This window comes from Ictalurus furcatus, chromosome 15, assembly GCF_023375685.1.
Source record: "Ictalurus furcatus strain D&B chromosome 15, Billie_1.0, whole genome shotgun sequence".
Taxonomy (NCBI): Eukaryota; Metazoa; Chordata; class Actinopteri; order Siluriformes; family Ictaluridae; genus Ictalurus; species Ictalurus furcatus.
In genome coordinates, this window is record NC_071269.1 from 11,034,561 (window position 1) to 11,054,509 (window position 19,949).

At 39.5% G+C, this 19,949-nt stretch overlaps 2 protein-coding genes and 1 long non-coding RNA gene across 6 annotated transcripts in view; 1 reads left to right on the forward strand and 2 right to left on the reverse strand.

Moving 5' to 3' along the window:
• eif4e3 (eukaryotic translation initiation factor 4E family member 3) lies at positions 1 to 10,124 on the reverse strand. Its single transcript, XM_053643109.1, has 8 exons — positions 9,983 to 10,124; positions 7,993 to 8,181; positions 2,069 to 2,141; positions 1,741 to 1,835; positions 1,560 to 1,620; positions 1,275 to 1,341; positions 369 to 524; positions 1 to 121 (listed from the first exon to the last, which is right to left on the reverse strand). The coding sequence occupies exons 2-8, from the start codon at positions 8,166 to 8,168 to the stop codon at positions 75 to 77; spliced, it is 675 nt and encodes a 224-aa protein (XP_053499084.1). The 5' UTR covers positions 8,169 to 8,181; positions 9,983 to 10,124; the 3' UTR covers positions 1 to 74.
• LOC128619152 (uncharacterized) lies at positions 9,374 to 19,355 on the forward strand. 3 transcript variants are annotated; one of them, XR_008387894.1, is made up of 6 exons: positions 9,374 to 9,479; positions 9,989 to 10,135; positions 15,175 to 15,243; positions 15,361 to 16,041; positions 16,159 to 16,301; positions 19,235 to 19,355. It is a non-coding gene; the product is annotated as an uncharacterized LOC128619152 (long non-coding RNA). The 3 variants fall into 3 exon arrangements; XR_008387893.1 differs by having other exon boundaries at positions 15,178 to 16,041; XR_008387895.1 differs by having other exon boundaries at positions 15,178 to 16,041; positions 16,200 to 16,301.
• The window catches only part of rybpa (RING1 and YY1 binding protein a), an 18,754-nt gene continuing 15,397 nt past the window's right edge, over positions 16,593 to 19,949 (reverse strand). Inside the window, exon 4 of one of the 2 annotated variants that reach the window (XM_053643108.1) lies at positions 16,593 to 19,512. In XM_053643108.1, coding sequence (XP_053499083.1) covers positions 19,260 to 19,512 — 253 coding nt within the window. In that variant the 3' untranslated portion in view covers positions 16,593 to 19,259. The remainder of the gene's footprint in view (positions 19,513 to 19,949) is intronic. The other variant, XM_053643107.1, reaches the window with a different exon arrangement.

Below are 19,949 nucleotides of genomic sequence, written 5' to 3' on the forward strand. Positions count from 1 at the left end.
TTTTTCAGTCCATTTTCTAAGGACGGTTGAAGAATGAGACAGTGAAAGGAAAGACACTGAATGTGCAAAGTCTGCTAATGTCTTGAACGACCACCTTCAAATGCATGGTGCTCCTCGTGCGCTGAAAGAGAAACCAGAAGTTCTTAGATCTTAGGAGGTGTATTACCTGAGCAAAACCTGTTTACTAAGTAACTGTGTAAATATTCAGTGAATATTATTCCCCCCCCCCCCATTTTCATTTAGCAAGTTAATGTTGGTAGGATAAGAGATAAACATACAGATAAAGCTGGACTTGAAACAAAACACTGTATATGGTTCAAATATTGCATATGACAGTTATGAAGAACAAATGTGCTTCTGTAACTTACGTTTATAAAATACTGCTTTAAAAGATATCTGTGGAAGGAGCTCGTAGATTCTTCCTAAAATGTTTGCCTCATTAGCAAAAGATGCATTTCCGTTCCAAACCTGAACCACGTCCTCTCTGTCTCGCACACTGACACTTACACCAACAACTTCATCCTCTAAAAAGGAAACAAAATTTGAGAATAACATCACGTTTATCACACAAAAGGAGCTTGCATGTCATATCACATTGTAAAACAGTAGGGTTAGGAATCTGTGAATTCGTTAGATTTATGATTCATTGGTTTTCAATTTGATTCAGAACTGACTTTTGTAACTTAAAAGTGATGCAACTCATTTCACCACATTTTCACAAGGAACACTGGAGAACCCGGAGGATATCCATGCGAGAATATACAAACTCCACACAGACCCAAGCTCAGGATCGAACCGGTGACTGTGGATCTATGAGGTGACAAGACTCTCTGCTAGTCTCTTTAAGATATACACTATATGGCCAAAGGTTTGTGGACACCTGACCATTGCACCCATTTGTGGTTCTTCCCCATACTGCTGTCACAAAAGGATGCTCAACAACATGGGTGTGCGTGATGGTCAGGCGTCCACAAACTTTGGCCACATGGTGAATTTGAATGCATTAAAATCATTAAAATGCACCCATGGCTAGCTTGTAAATCTTGCCTGAGTCATTCGCATACTGAAAAGCCGAGGTATGCAAAGGATATTTGTTTAAACGTTTATTTTGTTAATAAAATCGTGATTCATTCTATCCTCAGTTGTTAAAATGATTTTTCACCAAATCAACAATTGTTATTTTATTGGTTTAAGATAAATTGGGGAGAATTTTTACCTAGAAACCCCTGTAAAACAATGTCTTGCATTTACTCTCCATGTTTCAGGAAACTCACCTGATGCACAATAGTCAGCAAACTGTTCACCAATAGTAGCCAGCAGTAACTCTTTCCACACAGCTAACTAAAGAGAGAAGGGGAAAAAAGAGAGTACAGTTTAAAAAAAAAAAAAAAGCAACATAATATCGTAATGACCTGTGTAATACAAGTACGATTTAAAATTAGTCATTAATACTGATCAAATAATATCATCCTATGGGTTAAAACAACAGGAATGTACTGTTCCTATTTAAATGTAACCTTCATACAACAGATAAGTCTAAGCACAAAACAAAACCTTACTGTGCTCTCCTTTGGTACTTTCATCTTCCACACACCTCCCTTTGCATTACTTTCCTCTTCCCTATATGTTAAATAAAGACACGATTAGAAAGAAATTAGCATCGATTAGCAGAAAAACAAAAAAAATCACCACAACCATAATAGAAATATGCATAATACCCAACATCTACAGGGATTTTACCATAGTGGTCTTCTTTCTCCTCGCATTAAGTGGTAGCTACACCTCAGTGGGAGACAGGACACTGGAGGGATGTTGTTGTACACACTCCAGAAGCTCTATACAAACAGTAAACAGCACAAACGGGCAGGTTAATTAGATGGATTAAAGCCTTCACTGTTTTTGCTTCACAGTGACAGACCAGTCATATAGAAAACATCAAACATGATTCATATAAACAAGCTGCAAGTTTGTAATAAAGGAAATCATATTTCTATTAGTACCTAGTCATTTTATTTCACTCACACAGTACTCCATTGTCTTATGAAATTATACATTTCTTATTGCTCACCTGAACAGTGTGCACTGTGTAGATCTTTTTCAGATTTGATTCACACTCTGCTGCTGTTGTCCCTGGTAAGGACCTAGTAAAATATTAAAATGATTAACTATAAATGAACTATTATCTTAAAAATGCTAGCAAGAAAATGCTAGCAGGTAGTGAAGGGGGAGGGGAAAAAAAATTACTACAAAAACCTAAGTATGTGTCAATAGACTGAACTCTTCCTTGCCAACGGCATAAGTAATAAAATGTATTGGAACTCATTTCACTACAATCTGCAGAAATGTTTGGATTGATAAGCAAACAGCTAAATATATACACTTACTTTATACAACTGTATAAAATTCAGTCCAGTGCATGTCCATATTATGCTGCACTGAATAAATTCTCTACAACTGTAGTTAAAAGACATTTTTCCCCAATTTTGTCCCTAACTCAGACCAATTCCCAGCTAATACATTTTGCTTTCAACAGAAAACCAGCAGACCACAGACAGTGGCTGCGGAAAACTGGCATGCTGAGCCAGAGGGGTGGGTGACACAGAAATGCATTTTAATTGGTTATTTGAAAAAGTGAGGTAACCGCCCAATCATACATAGTGAAAAACTGTCTCTGTAACAACCCTAAACTCAAATTTATCTGCATAAATAGGAACACATAATACTCCACTGACATTGCAGTATATGACCCAGATGTGAAAACAGGTATGTGCCTTGTCTGTTGTGGATACTGTACATGACAAAGTGTGTACATGTGAGTAATGTTTGTCTGATTCTTGGAAAACCAGATTTAGCCTCTTTATTGGTTTAAATATACTTACACAATACAGGAAGCTATTGAAGAAAACCTGTTTCAGACAGTTGACCTTGCTATGACCCTGACCCTGTTTGCTTCAATTTCAAAATCTAATCAGTTCATCTGCTGGTTAATGCTAATTATATATAAATCCTACAAACATTCAGCCACTCGTTCTTGAGAAAATCTTCGACAGATGGACGAATGGACGGACACACATGGACAATATAAAGCCTCCCCCCACTCAGTGGTGGAGGCTAAATATAGTATGGCTAAATTTTACTACATACGTTTACTTTAATGAATTGTTTGCTTTACAGTTTATAGCTAAAACCCACACAGAAATCCTGTCAAGATGGTTTGTGTTAGCTAGCAGGCTAGCATTTACTACCGATGAAGACTTCACTGCAGTGACTGGAGTATGGAGTAGAGAGAGAGTAAGAGAGTATTTGTGGTCAAACAGGACTTATAACAATTATTTCATACTTCACTAAACTGACACAAACCTTTGAACAATGAATGATCCATGCATGCTGTCCTTTTCCTCTCTTAACTGTACAAGCTAATTTTTTCTTAGCAGCCCAGGTAAAAATATACCTGACTATGAGTAATGTTACTACAAAAAAAAAATTTAGCACACACATAGACCCTTTTGATGTTTGTAAACAAAGATAGAGGTGTGCAACCTGGTTGCAAAAGATCCTCGTAAACTGACACTACTTGGTTATAATCTGATTGACGAATCTATCGAGAAATTTAATTAGGAATCAGACTGACATGATCTAAAATGTTGACCATCTATTATTATGGATTACAACTAAAAGAAGTTCAAATTGTGCCACTCTGAAAGATCCTTGTGACTTGGCATACTGTCAGCTCCTAAAGCAGTGACCTAACCTAACCACCTAACCACCATAAAGCCCACATGTTCATCTTCTCCAAACAGTTGGAAGCACACAATTGTCTGCCCAAACGCATTTCATCATGACAATGCCCCTGCACACCAAGTGAGGTCCATAAAGGCATGTTAAAAACAGGATGATCCTCCAAGACTAATAAAAGAACAAGAGGAAAACTATCCAGGGAGATGGCCAAGAGAACTACAGCAACATTAAAGGAGCTGCAGGAATATCTATTAAGTACTGGTCACTCCCTGCATGTGACAACAAACTCTCGTATTCTTCATGTCTGGGCTGTGGGGCAGGGGGGCTAGTAGGAAACCTGTGATCTGATGAGACCAAGGAAGAACTTATGGGCATAGTTTATAAAAGATACATTTGGTGCAAAACCAAGACATCTTATCACCCAAAGAACACCATACCCATGGTGAAGCATGGTGGTGGCAGTATCATGCTATGGGGCTGCTTCTCTTTAGCTTGGACTGGAGCTCTAGTCAAGATACAGGGAATCATGGATAGCTCCAAATACCCCCCCCCCCCCCAGCTCACATCTTCTCTCAATTTTCCAGCTTGAAAGATGAGCTGACACAGTGTTTGGAGTTCATGCGTGAAATAAAATCTATCAATGTACGTTCAACTTGGATAACATTAGACAAGTAAAGAATTAACATAAGTTAACTATATTTATTAAGGATGTCACTGAAGTCTCAAAAACTGCAATTTTTTGCCAAAAGAAATACCATTAATTTGGAGCCTATTCCACACCGGAAAGGATTCATCTCGAGTGCACACAACACGCTAAATTAATTGAACATCCGAGTGTTTCAGTTAGCAGGACATCCAATCGAAATTTATTTTGCCTTTATTTTTAATTTGTCTGGTTAGAATTTAACTACACAGGGTTTGAAATGCAGGAAAGACAAAGATGCAACAACAAAAAATTGTGTGAAAGCAGTAAAAAACAGTTTTTACTGAATACCATCATCATATGTTAGTTTGGCTGTCTAATTTGGTTGACATAAGCACTTGATAATATTCTCATATAGAGACAGATTGGATAAATGTCAGTAATAATGTTTTGTAGTTAGAGATCTGTTATTCATTTAGAGGTTTCAGAATGAGAAGTGGGCTAAACGGACCATTCAGGCTTTTAGGACACCACAAACTGGTTCCACCGTCTAAATATCTTTAGCTTCTTTAAAAAAAAAAGATGCCAGTTTTTTTTTTTTTTTTTTTTAATCCAATTCTATGTCTGCGAGAGTTGAACTTGTTTCTTTTTTTGCACATCTCTTTTTGTATGTTAAGAGGGACGGACGTACTTCCAATCATGCAGCCACTTAATTTCATGGTCCCATTGCACCAAAACACAGATGCAAATTACCGGTTGTCTTTCAGTACAAAGTCAAACCCTTGTGCTTTTCCCTAGCATGACGAGTGCTTTCAAGGTTTATGAAGACAGCGTTGTCACCTCTAATGTTCACCTTATCAGCTGGGCCCAGTGAATTTCCTTAGTCAAAGGATCCTGACTTCACTTCAGGGACTGCTAAACTGGGCCCATCTACATTCATGTGTACTCAGCACCCCATTGCAGTGCACAAGAGCACTTTTGATGGCATTTTTCTAGGGTCTCATGTGGCCTTTCTAAAGGGGGCACGGCAGCTCCACCCATCATGATCCACTTGGAACCTGGTGTGGGAACTCCCCCGTGTGCTGAAGCCCTGTAAGGACTCTCCTTGAGCCTGCGCAGCATGTTGACTTGAAATGGGTGTCTCTGAAAATGACCTTTTTGCTAGCGATCACTGCAGTTCATGTTCTAGCGATAAGCTCACTTTGCATGCGTTGACGGCAAGATGAATCTAGGGTGACCTTGTGGTTGAATCTTGGATATCTGCCCAAGGTCATATCACCCAACATTGTGAAATTAAATGACCTTTCGATTGAGCCACTGTTCAACGGGGGTGAGCTTGCACCGCACCCTACGGTGTTATTTGCATTTAATGCAAATACTGAATCAGCATGTAACTAGCATTTTCTAAAACGTTTGTGTTAATGGGACTGTATGTCTGGAGTGATTACCATGTTGAAAGATCCATCTACAACCAGGTCTTAGTTTCCTGGCAGAGGCAACCAGGTTATCATTAACCAATCAATCATTGCAAAAGCCCCTTGACCACAACCCAAAGCCTCAACGGTCCTCCATTATATTTTACAATTGGTAAAGAGGTCAGGTGCTGCATTGAGCAGGCACTCAGGAAAGGCTTTTGATTTCAGTATATCTAATAGTTGATTCTGAAACTTGACAAGGAATTAACCACATTGCATAAATGTGAAACCGTAATGTTTGAGTTCTTTTTTTTTTTTGCCTCCCTCAACATTCTCGTCCCTGTATGTTCAAGCATCCTCTTCCTTGATTTTTTTTCCCCCTCAACTGTTTAGACTTTTGTTTAGACTTTCAGACATGTGTATTTATATATCCATTAGGTGGCTTGTGTAAGTTGAGACCCACCTGTCTAGTGTGGATTTACCTACTGTGGTGGATGACAATGACAGAATTTTACATGAGTGCAAATGTGTAGGTCAAATCCAAACACAGTTTATGAAGGCTGAAGGCATGGAGAATAATAATAATTTAAAAAAGCTTGTTTGTGTGTGTGTGTGTGTGTGTGTTTAGGATGACAATGTATGGTTGCATTAAAAAATATTCAGGTCCTCTCAGAAGGTAAGGTCATGTTACAAGCCACCATAAAAGCAGTAAAATAGGAACACAAATGGTATAAATAATAAAAAAACAACCATAAAAACAAAAACAATTGTACCTTTTTTGAAAAATAAGAATGGCATACACAAAACAAGCAAATGGACAGAAGAAAGAAAGAGATAACCGAGCTAAAAGCGGAGGGCAGGAAAAAAAAAAGTGAAAGGGCTGAAAAGTACACAGGTCTTAAAATACTACGTTCATTCTTGTGTAACAAAATACATACACAATGTTTTCTTTGTATTAACTATTAACAAATTACCCAGTGTACTCAGTTAATCCGCATTAGTTATTATTTCTGAGTTGGTACATGTGACATCTTCATACACACAAAATGAAATAATAATACTATAAACATTTCCAAAAAATGATGTTTACAGCTTTTAATAGCTCATCCAAAGTGTAAACAGGACTTCAGCCCCTGATATTTACCAACCTTTACCCTTGTTGATTAAAAGTCTGTATTAATATCAGGTTAAGTGCTCAGTCATCACCTGTTTTGGGTCTCAGGTTACATTCATGTGTTATTTAAATCACCATGCAATCAAGGTTTCAGCATATAGTTAACACAAATAACCAGAGGCACAAACAGTATATAAAAATAGACTGGAACGGTAACAATTTATAATTAGCAATATTAGTATCATAGTTATAAATAATGACCCATCATGTGAGTATTAATTAAAAACTGCTAAATCTACCAAACTAATAATAAAAAAGACATGCTACTATTAACATTTTCATCTTAGAATAATAACAATCACAATAATAATAACAACAACGATACACCAATACTTAAATATATTTGTTTAAGGAACTTTTAAATATTATACATATATATATATAATATTTTTTTGTCATTCGGAAAAAATGAGCTTGAGGTTTTCTTCCAGTTGCGGAAGTTTAAGTATAAAAGGCAGTCAGTCAGGTGAACGCCGTAAGGAACGAACATATTTCGGTTCCGTCCAAAACCAAATAAACAGTACTACACAGAACGCCACAAGACTGCGGTACCTACGGTAATTAGAGCACAAATTTAGCATACTATTTAGTGCACTCCTTTGCGGTTCTGGATGTTGCCATCACATGCTACTGACGCGCGAGTCGACCTACTTTTGACGTTGCTAGCGAACAACATCAAAGTGAATGATATTAGCAAGCAGGCTAACTTTATCCTAGCACGAAGCTATGTTGTCTTTATAAACCTTCTGCCTAATATAAAACTGTCCGCGTCAATAAAAACCAAGGTAGACACATTAAACATTTCTCTTAAAGAGTAAAGTATATAAACGAACATGAAAAGGAGTTAAAAGCTCGACTCAGTGAGCAGCTGACTGGCTGTAAACACTGGCTCGCTGGATAAGCAACAGTCGGGAAGAGCTGGGCCTGGACTGCTAACCTTTGTTAGGAAGCATGTACAAGGCAACTCAATCAGAAATAAAAACATGAATGCATATCGGTGGGATGAGTAAAGAGCGCCATACCTATCGAGCCAGAAGGTCCATGGAGAATGTAGTGGGAGTGAAATTCCGTCCTCGACGTTGTTTGTGATGTTTTCCAATTCTTTCTCGTCGATGTGAATGTTATTTTCCTCAGAGCTCACTGGGCTGCTTCGTCTTCCCGCGTTCAGCTGCAGATTCTGGGCTGCGGGTACCGCCATTTGCACGGATGATCTGTTAAACAACGCTTAAAGTTTCAACAACAGAGCTTGTTTATTGCCACATCAGAAAAAAAGCGATCCTCTCGGCGCTGCTGACTCATTTGCCGTTCGGCCGGCTGCTCCGCCGCGTCACCGCCAAAACAAGCCCGAGCCGCAGAGCTGCAGAGCCGCTGGGAGTGAAGCGAGCAACTGGTTTCTCTCCAGATTCACCCGCAACACAAGATCCTTCAAAATAGCAGCATGTGAACTGTCTCAACAGATAAACTCGACATAATTTTATCGCAGAATTGTTTGAACGTGCAGACTATTGTTTTTTTTTTTTTCTGTGAATAGTTATTTTCTGCAAAACGACAAAAGGCATTGTAACTGTATTACTGAACTAAATGTCTCAGAGCTTACACGTCTAAGAAAATCGTTGCATATTACAGATACATAGTAATGTCTAAAAGTACTTCATTTAGAAATTTTTAAAAATATATGTTATAATGGTGTAACGCAAAAGCATTATATAAACATTCCCCTGCTGAAAAAAAACATCACAGAAATTCTAATGGTTTCCACTACAAATACCATTACAAACCATCACCTAACTATTATTCCATTACCATTATTGGTTCTCACTTTTTATCCACTATACAAAACATGCCACCAATAGAACGCAAAAGTAAAGACCCACAGGGACCATTACAGTTTACATTAAAACCAATACAATTTCCATTACAACCATTACAAATTCTAGGAGGGTTTCTATTGTTTTGGGGTTTGTTTTTTCAGCAGAGTTATAAGACAGTTATAAGTTATTAAAAAAGGCTATGTTCAAGCCAGGGTGTGTAATACTCTGTATACTTAAGGGCTTGGTGAAAATTTCTAGAACGGAATAAACAGCTGTAATTCTTTAAGTGTGCAAGGAGTAACACAAAACAATGTCTCCAATTTATCTGACAAAGGCTGTGTAAACTGCTTTGAAAATTCCTGTAATATCCAGCCAGCTCCCTATACGCAGAGTACGCAGTTTTCGTAGGGCACCAACTTCCAGCATCTCTGTTGCTCAAAAAACAAACTTTCATTCTATATTAATATGCACATAAACGTATTTTACGCATATATATATATATATATATATATATATATATATATATATATATATATATATATATATATATATATATATATATCCGCCCCGCCCCCACCTCATGTTTGCTGACTGTAAATGATCATCATAAATATAGAAAAGTCATCAGCAGTCTGGCGCTGAGAAAAGAAAAGAAATAGAATAAAAAGCCCAACATGAATCCTGTGCCTCACTTCCAGGTATGTTCACAAACATGTGAAGCGTTATGTTTTTGTCTGTTGAAGTTAATGGCTGAGATGAATTCAACGTTAATAATTTGACCTCCACTGAGGCATGTCTGATTACTCGCCCTGAGTTTGCATGTGCTGATGTCCACACGCTCTTGCTCAAGAAATTACAGTTGCTGTAGCATTTCTGTCGCAAAAAAGTGGTCAAATATGAAAGATTCAGTGGACATTCAAATGTTTAGCCCTAAACAAGGATTTGATCTGTAAAGTGTAACAAAAACAATCACTGGGCCGTTGTCGCCCTCTGCAGGCATTTGATATAATACATAATGAACACATTTGATTGTTTATATTATGTATATTACTTAGTGTATTTTAACAATGTTGTTCAATAAAACCATCAAATGACTTGCTTCTGATACTGTTATTTGACCCAATTATTATTTCTTCATACTTATTACATATTATGTATTTTAAGTCATTTTAAAGGCAACAGCCCATATTAACCATTTTACCTTCAGAGGACGAGTGTGAGTGTTGTCTAATTTCCACGACAATTTGGCGTTTCCTGGCTGGGCTGCGCGAGTCTTTTCAGATTTTCTGGACAACAAGCAAACCAGAGGACGCTCGTGAAAAAGTTTCACCCTGAAATCCGTGTTGACGCGCAGGTGGTTTGCTGAGTGAAAGACCTAATAGGAATCATCAAGAATTTAGAATTTAGACTTAGAATTAGACTTTTATGAAGTTATAGTGTATTGCTGTCTGTATGGAAGGGAGTCAATGATATAAGAAATGTGCATATTACATTGAGAGAAGTATTACATGGAGCGATTTCTTATAAGAAGTTCCAGGAACTTCACCTCTCTGATGGCAGATATTGGTGTTTCTTAGATCCCTAACCCTAACCCTAAGATATACACGCACGGGTGTGTGTATATATATATATATAGAGAGAGAGAGAGAGAGAGAGAGAGAGAGAGAGAGAGAGAGAGAGATGATAACGCTAAAAATATTTGCTAACGGAAAGAGTCCGGTTCGAGCAATAAATAAGTAAAGAGAGTACTTATTAAGAAGCACAAGTTATTATCAAGTGGCATGCCCCATTGACTCATTTCATCATATCAGCGGTACATGATACATTTGGCAAATTTAACGCACAAGTAAATTTTACTGAGATAAAAAAATAAATAATAATAATAATAATTAAAAAAGAAATTATCATTTAAAAAAAAAGAAGGGAAGAGAAAACTGTAAGCCATACCAAATTGCTGTATGTGGACTCTCCCTCACAGTTAAACTCTTTTACATTCTTAAGGTTTGCTCTGTTGAACATATAGGTTATACAGTGCATCCGGAATGTATTCACAGTGCTTCACTTTTTTTTCCACAATTTGTTATGTTACAGCCTTATTCCAAAATGGATTAAATTCATTATTTTCCTCAAAATTCTACAAACAATACCCCATAATGACAATGTGAAAGAAGTTTGTTTGAAATCTTTGCAACTTTATTAAAAATAAAAAGCACATGTACATAAGTATTCACAGCCTTTGCTCAATACTTTGTTGAAGCACCTTTGGCACCAATTACAGCCTCAAGTCTTTTTGAGTATGATGCTACAAGCTTGGCACACCTATTTTTGGGCAGTTTCTCCCATTCTTCTTTGCAGGACCTCTCAAGCTCCATCAGGTTGGATGGGGAGCGTCGGTGCACAGCCATTTTCGGATCTCTCCAGAGATGTTCAGTCGGGTTCAAGTCTGGGCTCTGGCTGGGCCGCTCAAGGACATTCACAGAGTTGTCCTGTAGCCACTCCTTCATTATCTTGGCTGTGTGCTTAGGGTCGTTGTCCTGTTGAAAGATGAACCTTCGCTCCAGTCTGAGGTCCAGAGCTCTCTGGAGCAGGTTTTCATCAAGGATGTGTCTGTACATTGCTGCATTCATCTTTCCCTCGATCCTGACTAGTCTCCCAGTTCCTCCCGCTGAAAAACATCCCTACAGCATGATGCTGCCACCACCATGCTTCACTGTAGGGATGGTATTGTCCAGGTGATGAGTAATGCCTGGTTTCCTCCAGACATGATGCTTGCTATTCAGGCCAAAGAGTTCAATCTTTGTTTCATCATGGTCTGAGAGTCCTTCAGGTGCCTTTTGGCAAACTCCAGGCAGGCTGTCATGTAGCATAGTCTACCATACAGGCCTGATTGGTGGAGTGCTGCAGTGATGGTTGTTCTTCTGTAAGGTTCTCCTCTCTTCACAGAGACACGCTGGAGCTCTGTCAGAGTGACCATCGGGTTTTTGGTCACCTCCCTGACTAAGGCCCTTCTCCCCCGATCGCTCAGTTTGGCCGGGTGGCCAGCTCCAGGAAGAGTCCTGCTGGTTCCAAACTTCTTCCATTTACGGATGATGGAGGCCACTGTGCTCATTGGGACCTTCAATGCTGCAGAAATGTTTCTGGACCCTTCCCCAGATCTGTGCCTCAATACAATCCTGTCTGGGAGGTCTACAGACAATTCCTTGGACTTCATGGCTTGGTTTGTGCTCTGACATGCATTGTTAACTGTGGGACCTTATATAGACAGGTGTGTGCCTTTCCAAATCATGTCCAGTCAACTGAATTTACCACAGGTGGACTCCAATCAAGTTGTAGAAACATCTCAAGGATGTTCAGTGGAAACAGGATGCACCTGAGCTCAATTTTGAGTGTCATGGGAAAGGCTGTGAATACTTATGTACATGTGCTTTTTTTGTTTTTTATTTTTAATAAATTTGCAAAGATTTCAAACAAACATCTTTCACGTTGTCATTATGGGGTATTGTTTGTAGAGTTTTGAGGAAATAACTAATTTAATCCATTTTGGAATAAGGCTGTAACATAACAGAATGTGGAAAAAGTGAAGCGCTGTGAATATTTTCCGGATGCACTGTATGATTAATTGAATGTCTAGAGATTTGGCACACATTTTGAACCTTTTCTGTCCGTGCACAAGAATGCATATTCATTTGATTTTCATAGCAGGTTAAACTGATTAAAACATTGAAAGTTATAGAAGCTGAAAAAAATACAATAAAATATAATATAATATAGGGAAAACATGTAGCAAAGTACATCCTGTGACAGGGTGCTCATATGTTGATCCTAATATCACATTTTTATGTGTAAATTATGGGGAAGGATGTTTGAACCAATATGATGTATGGGTTAAAGAATGTGCTTTCCCATAAAAAGGTATTTTTAGTCTCAGACAGTTAGAACAACAGAAATTTAATTTGGAAGCAAAGAAGAGAGATATTCCTAAAAGTAAAAAAAAGAAGCACAGTTTTTGGCTGACTGGAAGGCATTTGCTGAATGCAAATGCGAGGCACATAAAAGAGAGAAAAAATGTCAGGCAGGGCCTTCATCTGTTTCTCAGTGTGCTAAATTGCAGAAAACCGATCCAGACCTGGACTCTGTCCCACCGCGACGCCCACAGCCATTAAGGAGGGAGGAACCTGCAGTTTAAGAGGCACCTCCTCACGATGAAGCAGCCCAGCCTACGCCACTCTATCCGAACCTGTCAGAACTGAGCCACCAACCCCCACCGAACTATGTGCCAACCGTCCTAACTTCACCGGTGGCGTTACATACGAGATCCCAAGTGAAGGGACCAACAACATTGCTGCCTGAGGGCTTCAGACCAACAAAATCGGACAGAGAAGGGACAGTGCATGCCATGGTAAATGCCCCAATGTTAGAAGTGGCCTGAGAAGGAGGCTCTATGCTAGTTCACAGACCCTGGACATTGGAAGACATCAGGAGCAGCATGACCGATCTGCCAGCACTCCGCAAAGTAGGAGGATGAAAGTTTGGGGATGAACTTCAGATATTCTGCAGAGAATTCAGACCCACCACTCATGAACTACGACAACTGCTCATGGCGAAACTTGGTACGGACTGGGTCAAGGTTTCACGTGAATTCCCAGGGGATGATATCCGCCTGATCAACCCATAGTGGGATGATGGAGTCAACGCAAGGTACAGAGCATAAATCACGGCGCTCCAGCAGAAGCTGACGAACACCTTTCCTGTGCAGCTGGACATGACAAAAAAAGCAAAGTGCAAGCAGCAAGATTCAGAGACTGTATCACAGTACCTGTCCAGGCTCACTGAGATCAATGAACCAAACCCGACGCTCTGGCAGATGGGTGTCACGTATCGTGACGGAGCAGAGATAGGACGGATGCAAGTGCAGTATGAACAGTTGTTTATTTTAAAAGAGAGACAGGCAGACAAATCCAAAACGTGATCCATAAACGTAATCCAAAACAGGCGATCGGCAAACAGGCATACAAAGGGTTAAACATGAATCAAGGTCGTGGTCACGGAAAACAGGGTCAATAAACAAAACGAGAAACATGAACTATGACGAGGAACTGGGAGCGGATAATCCAGCGTGAACTAACTCTAAACATGGACCGTGACTATGACTACTAAACAAACTAATCTAACTCTACGATAATCTTCCGCGTTGTGTGCTGGGAGGCGCGCGGTATATATGTGGACATGATCAGCGTCTAAACTGCTAGCAGCTGAGGACAATACAGACACACGTGAAATCCCAGCCAATGTCAGAACAGGGAGGAGACATGACAGAAACATAAACAAAACACACATGTCCAGATGTCACTACTGTCAACAATGGAAAAGCAGGTGCTCGCGCATTCGCGCTTATAGCACGCTGCTTCAAGGGGAAATCATGAAAATGGGCAGGCGGCCATCACAGCATGGGAGGCACATCTCAGAAACAGCTTTATGAATGGCATGAAACCAGAAATTGTCACTATAGTCAAACAACAATGTATCACCTGGGACACTGGAAGCCTCACACAAGTGGAAAGGTATGAAATCCATGCGGAGAAGCTCCTACGAGAGGCAAAGGAAAGAAAGGAGGAGGAGGAGGAGAACAGCCAGGAAGGCCAGGTGGCAACCCCATAGATACAACTTAACATGTTTTATCTGCGGAAAAGTTGGACATTCTGTCCAGAGTAGAAACCGACTGACAGGCAGAGGAAGGGAAGGGTGAGGCATCTGGGGACAGAAGAGGTGACATCAGACACCTCTTCAAACTATCAGTTAGCTCACAAAGAACAAGAATTTATGCACCCACTCACAGCCAACATTAGTCAGACTGACAATTCACAAATGTCTGAACCAGTCATGACCATTAACCTTTTAAAGTATAATGCCTCTAATTTTACACAGTTAACATGTATATCTCTTGTAATTAATGGACAAAGTGTCACATTGTTGGTAGATTTGGGAGCAACGTATTCAGTAATAAAACACTACGAATTAAAAGAAGCCCTGAAAATGAAAAAGAAGTAATTCCTAGATGGGGAACTCCCACAAAAAATCTCCAGTGATAATGGCACACCTTTTGTGAGCCATGCCCTTATGTAGGTGGGTGAATATTTGGGTACTGACTTAAAGCAGCACTGTGCATATCATCCAGCTAGTGATGGGGTGGTAGAGAGAGAAAATGGGACACCAAAAAAGAGAATGAACAAATTCTGTTCTGAAGCAGACTTAGGATGGGCTTAGCCCCTTTGGGATACTGTTTTGGAGACCTCCACACACAGGAATTAGACCTGTGACAGCTCCTCTTCCTGTGATGATGCAATGATAAATTACTGTGCAACCCTGTCCTCTGCTCTGCACTCTATCCACAAGCAGGTAAAAGCAGCGCTTCAAGCTCCAGCCAAGGGACCGCTGCATGGTGACTTATCTGTGCATACTAAGGTAGTTTGGTGTTCCACAAGGTTCTGTTTTAGGCCCACTGCTCTTCTTTTTATATATGCTACCTCTGGGTAAAAAAAAAATTGTTATTGTTATCTATCATGCTTTTGTTATCTCTAGGTTGAATTATTGTAATGTCCTACTGTTTGGATGTTCCAGTAGGTGCATAAACAAGCTCCAGTTAGTCCAGAATGCAACAGCCAGAGTCCTTAGAATCAGAAGATATGATCACATCACCCCGATCTTATTCACACTGCACTGGCTCCCAGTAAAATTTCACATTAATTAAAAAAATACAACTATTGACCTATAAAGCACTGAATGCTCTCCCACCAGAGTACCTGAGCAAAACTTTCTTCTTAATTATGATCTGCCATGCCTACTTTGATCAAAAGGTGCAGGCTGTTTGTTGGTACCTCAAACAGTGAAGGCTACATCAGGGGGCAGAGCTTTCTCTTACAAAGCTCCACAGTTATGGAACAGCCTTCCAATTAGTGTTCAGGACTCAGACACAACCTTAGTGTTTAAGTTTAGGCTCAAAACACATTTGTTTAGTCAAGCCTTTTGTTAACAGTTTTTCTTAGATAAAGTAGCAGATCTGGAGGATCATGGTCATTCTCCTCTGATCTCTCTCTCAAGATGTTTCAGCCTGCAGACCTTACACACACAAGATGTTTTTTGTTTTTCCACACTATTCTGTGTAAACTCTAAGGACTGTTATGTGTGAAATTCCCAGAGATCAGCAGTTTCTGAAATACGCAAACAAACCCATCTGGTGCCAACAACCATGCCACAATAAAAGTAACAGAAATCATACTTTTTCTTCATTGTGATGTTTGATGTGTACTTTACCTTGTTCCTGACCTGTATCTGCATTATTTTTTACATTGCACTTCTGTCACATGATTGACTGATTAGATAACTGCATGAATGTGTGTCCGCCCACCTTGTGCCCCAAGTTCCCTGGGATAGGCTCCAGGCTCCCCCACGACCCTGTGTAAGATAAGCAGTATTGAAAATTGATGGATGAATGTGCAGGTGCACAGGTGTTCCTGTGGATGGTGAGTGTACTGTAGTAGACAAAATAATAACTCTGTCAATGTCCAAATATTTATGAACCTGAATGTAGTATATGGTGGGGCTCTGCCCCACCTGACCCTATGGATGGATGGCTGCCACTGCACCAAAGTATAATCATGTTCTACTTTACCAGCACATCACTATTACTTATTTACTTTTTGCCATAATTTGAGGTATCTTCTTTGCTTCTGTGAGAAAATGTCCCTCAAGACTCAATGAAGTACTCCAGAAGATAGGCAGGGCAGAACAAGCAATTGTAAACTAATGCGACTGGGCTGGTGGATAAGAAAAGGTGTCAGTGTCATGACATTTTAGTAGCCTGTTTAAGAATTCTTTCAAGGCTAAACAATTTTTGTATATTGCTCCCATGCAGGAAAAGTGCAGGGGTAATTTAATAAATATAAGTGCAGGAGTAAATTTCCTGATTCTTTGTGACTTAAGACCAAAATTTGATCCTGAATAGCTTCATACATACCAGCTCAGGATTTCAGCTTCAGGGCCTTTTTTCCCCCTCTATACTTACCATGCATTGATATTGTACTACCTGCTGCTTTTATTTATTGATTGTATTATTCATGCACTTGATTAAAAATTTCTGTTAACATGGAGAAAATGCAAGCAGTTGTACAATCTAGCATTTATCTCCAATCTTTCAGGTTATGAATGCGTGCAGATTCCCTTGATGCTTTGTATTACTGCACCTTCAGCGCTGTTTTGTAAGCCACCCAGAGTAAAAACGGCTACTAAATGATTCAATATAAATGTAGGAAAATGTGATAATCATGTGTTCAGGAAAGATAAGACATGATACCACAACAGATACAAAATATGAAAGACACAAGAACAAACAAATGCAGTTACTTTATTTTAAATGAAAGCTATGCTACAAGCAGAATTCAGCAAGCAGAATTTACTTCAGACTGAGCAGATGGAAAAAACCCAAAAAACAAGCAGCATTGAGAGAAACAGTGTATGCAATAACTGCTGTTTTAACACACAACAACTGGAATAATATGCCAAAATAACTAAGAAACTGTGCCAGATACTCAATACACCACAGATAAACATAGTGTTAATCTATATTATGACAAGTATTCCTTATATGTAACCATCTTTACACAGTAAATTAAGGTTACCGATTATACACAAGAACAGAATTGCTTGCACAAAATAAATACACTAAAGACATTTCATCTATAAAGATCACATCAACAGTTTCATAATGCTTTGAGGCAGTAATGAATTGGATGAAGTTTTGCTGCTTACTTGTCTCACAGCGACTTAAAACAATGTGTCCTTGTGGCAAGCAAAAAGCTTGGTAACATTATTTAGCAGTAGCATTTACAAGAATGGTTCTCAAACAGATCATATGGGTTTTGATCAATGATAGACTGACAATACATAAACACCCATCAATATAAAAATGACCTTTACTGAATAGATTTCATTGAACATTATTCTTCAAATGCTGATAAACGTGTTTCATATTATTCATAGGTGTTTTCCAATCCATCCATCACCTTTATTAATGTATGTTAGCACCTAGAACAACAGTCTTTTAGTATGTTCATGTTTGCAGTTCCAGTTCATCTACAAGATTATTTGTTCTTATCACAGTTTATAAATACAATCATTAATTTAACAAATCAAAAGTACACTTTTTTCCTCTGGGAGGTTCTATGTGTTTTTCTCACAACTGTGACACCTTCACCTGACATATACCGTGTCAGAATGTGGTCTGGGGATAGTCCGTGTTGGAGAATCATACAGGACATTTTCGTAACAGAGAACAATTATGTAAACTGCAGATCTAAGGCTCAAAACATACAGACGGTTTCATTTTCTACCACTTAAAAATGCTGACTCCACAACATTTGACTCTAAAGTTCTCTCTGGGAAGTAGTGTGAAAACCATCCATGCATTTCAATACTGTTTTTAAAGCTAAAATCAGTCACCATCTCCAGGGCTGTTCCAATACATTGTTGGCTCACGGGAATATTAGAAAAGGCTCTCTGACTCCTTGAAGGCCCAAGGAATCCAGTCAAATTTACTGTAGACTTTAGGAGATCTAATACAATTTCCTTTTCAAAACAGCAAAAATGTATATATGTATATAATAATTAAAATTTAGCACACCTTTGGCTGACTTGCTAGCATGTATGACTATATGACAGTACAGAGTTCAGTGGAAATACACCGTTACAAATCAAGGAAATACACTATATGGCCAAAAATATGTGGACACCTGACCATCACAATCATATGTGCTTGTTGAGCATCCCATTCCAGATTTAGTCCCCCTTTCCAGTCATAATAACCTCCACTCTTCTGGGAAGGTTTACCACTAGATTTTGGAGCATGGCTGTGGGCAATTGTGCTCATTCAGCCACAAGAGCATTAGTGAGGTCAGGCACTGATGTCAGGTGAGAAAGCCTTGGGTGCAGTCAGCATTCCAGTTCATCCCAAATGTGTTCAGTGGGGTTGAGGTCAGGGCTCTGTGCAGTCCACTCGAGTTCTTCCACTCCAACCTTGGCAAACCATGTCTTCATGGACCTCTCAGCACACAAAAGATATCCTATGGAATTGTGTGCTTCCAGCTTTGTGGCAACAGCTTGGGGAAGAACCACATACGGATGTGATGGTCACGTGTCCACAAACTTTAGGCCATATAACGTAGCTTTACCCAAGATGTGCTACATCCTCTTCCTCTTGTGCTCCAAGTGGCCACTCAAGTGACGCAGGTGATACTTGTGAGTTGTGTGGGGAGTTGAGGTGGGTGTGTTAAAAACAGTATTGAAACACATGGCACACCTTGGAATAAAATATCAAGACGGAAACGGTGCCATGCATGATAATGATCCTTCATCCTTTTAAGTGTAAAGGTTCTATCTGTGCATTATCAATGTGTTTCAGGATTCATGACTTCCATCTTCCAGGCTCAAAGGAGCTCATTGTGTCCAGAAGTAAGGTCTCTGCGTGGAGTAGAGGCACGGGATGACCCCCTATCCGTACTCTCCGAGCTGGAGCTCAGGTGTTGCTGTTCAGAGCTGCCACTGCTGGAAGTGGCAGTGGACGAGGAGGTGGATGAGGAGCGTGTCTTCTCCTTAAAGTCTGTGATGATGACCGTAACGTTGCCCACTGTTATGGCCAACTGCTGAGCTGAGCTTCGGTCTATGTTCTTCAGCTTAGGCCTGCAGCAAGACAGAAGCGCAAAGGCTCAAAATTATACTCTGGAAGCTAAATTACTCCTTTATGCAATACAGTTACATAGTTTTAGGTAGTTTTCAGCAACACACCACTGCAACCACCAAAATATAATAAACTGTTTAGTTTGCCACTGTGTTGTTTTTTTTGGTCTGAAGGATCCTCCCATGGGTATCAAAAACAATTATCAGGGGATGCCATAACTATACACAGTCTGATATGTGGAATATGGCAACTTGTCATTTCAGTGGATTTCAGTCTGAAGCACAGGGAATAGGCAGGTGTAAAATTCTAAGTGAAGTCAACACCTTTCTGTGCTTCCCAGACAAGCTTTCAAGTCAGACTGCAAACTGGATAGGTCCTGAGATAATGTGTTTGACATTTTCTGGGCACATATTCAACATTCAGACACAAGCTCCATTGA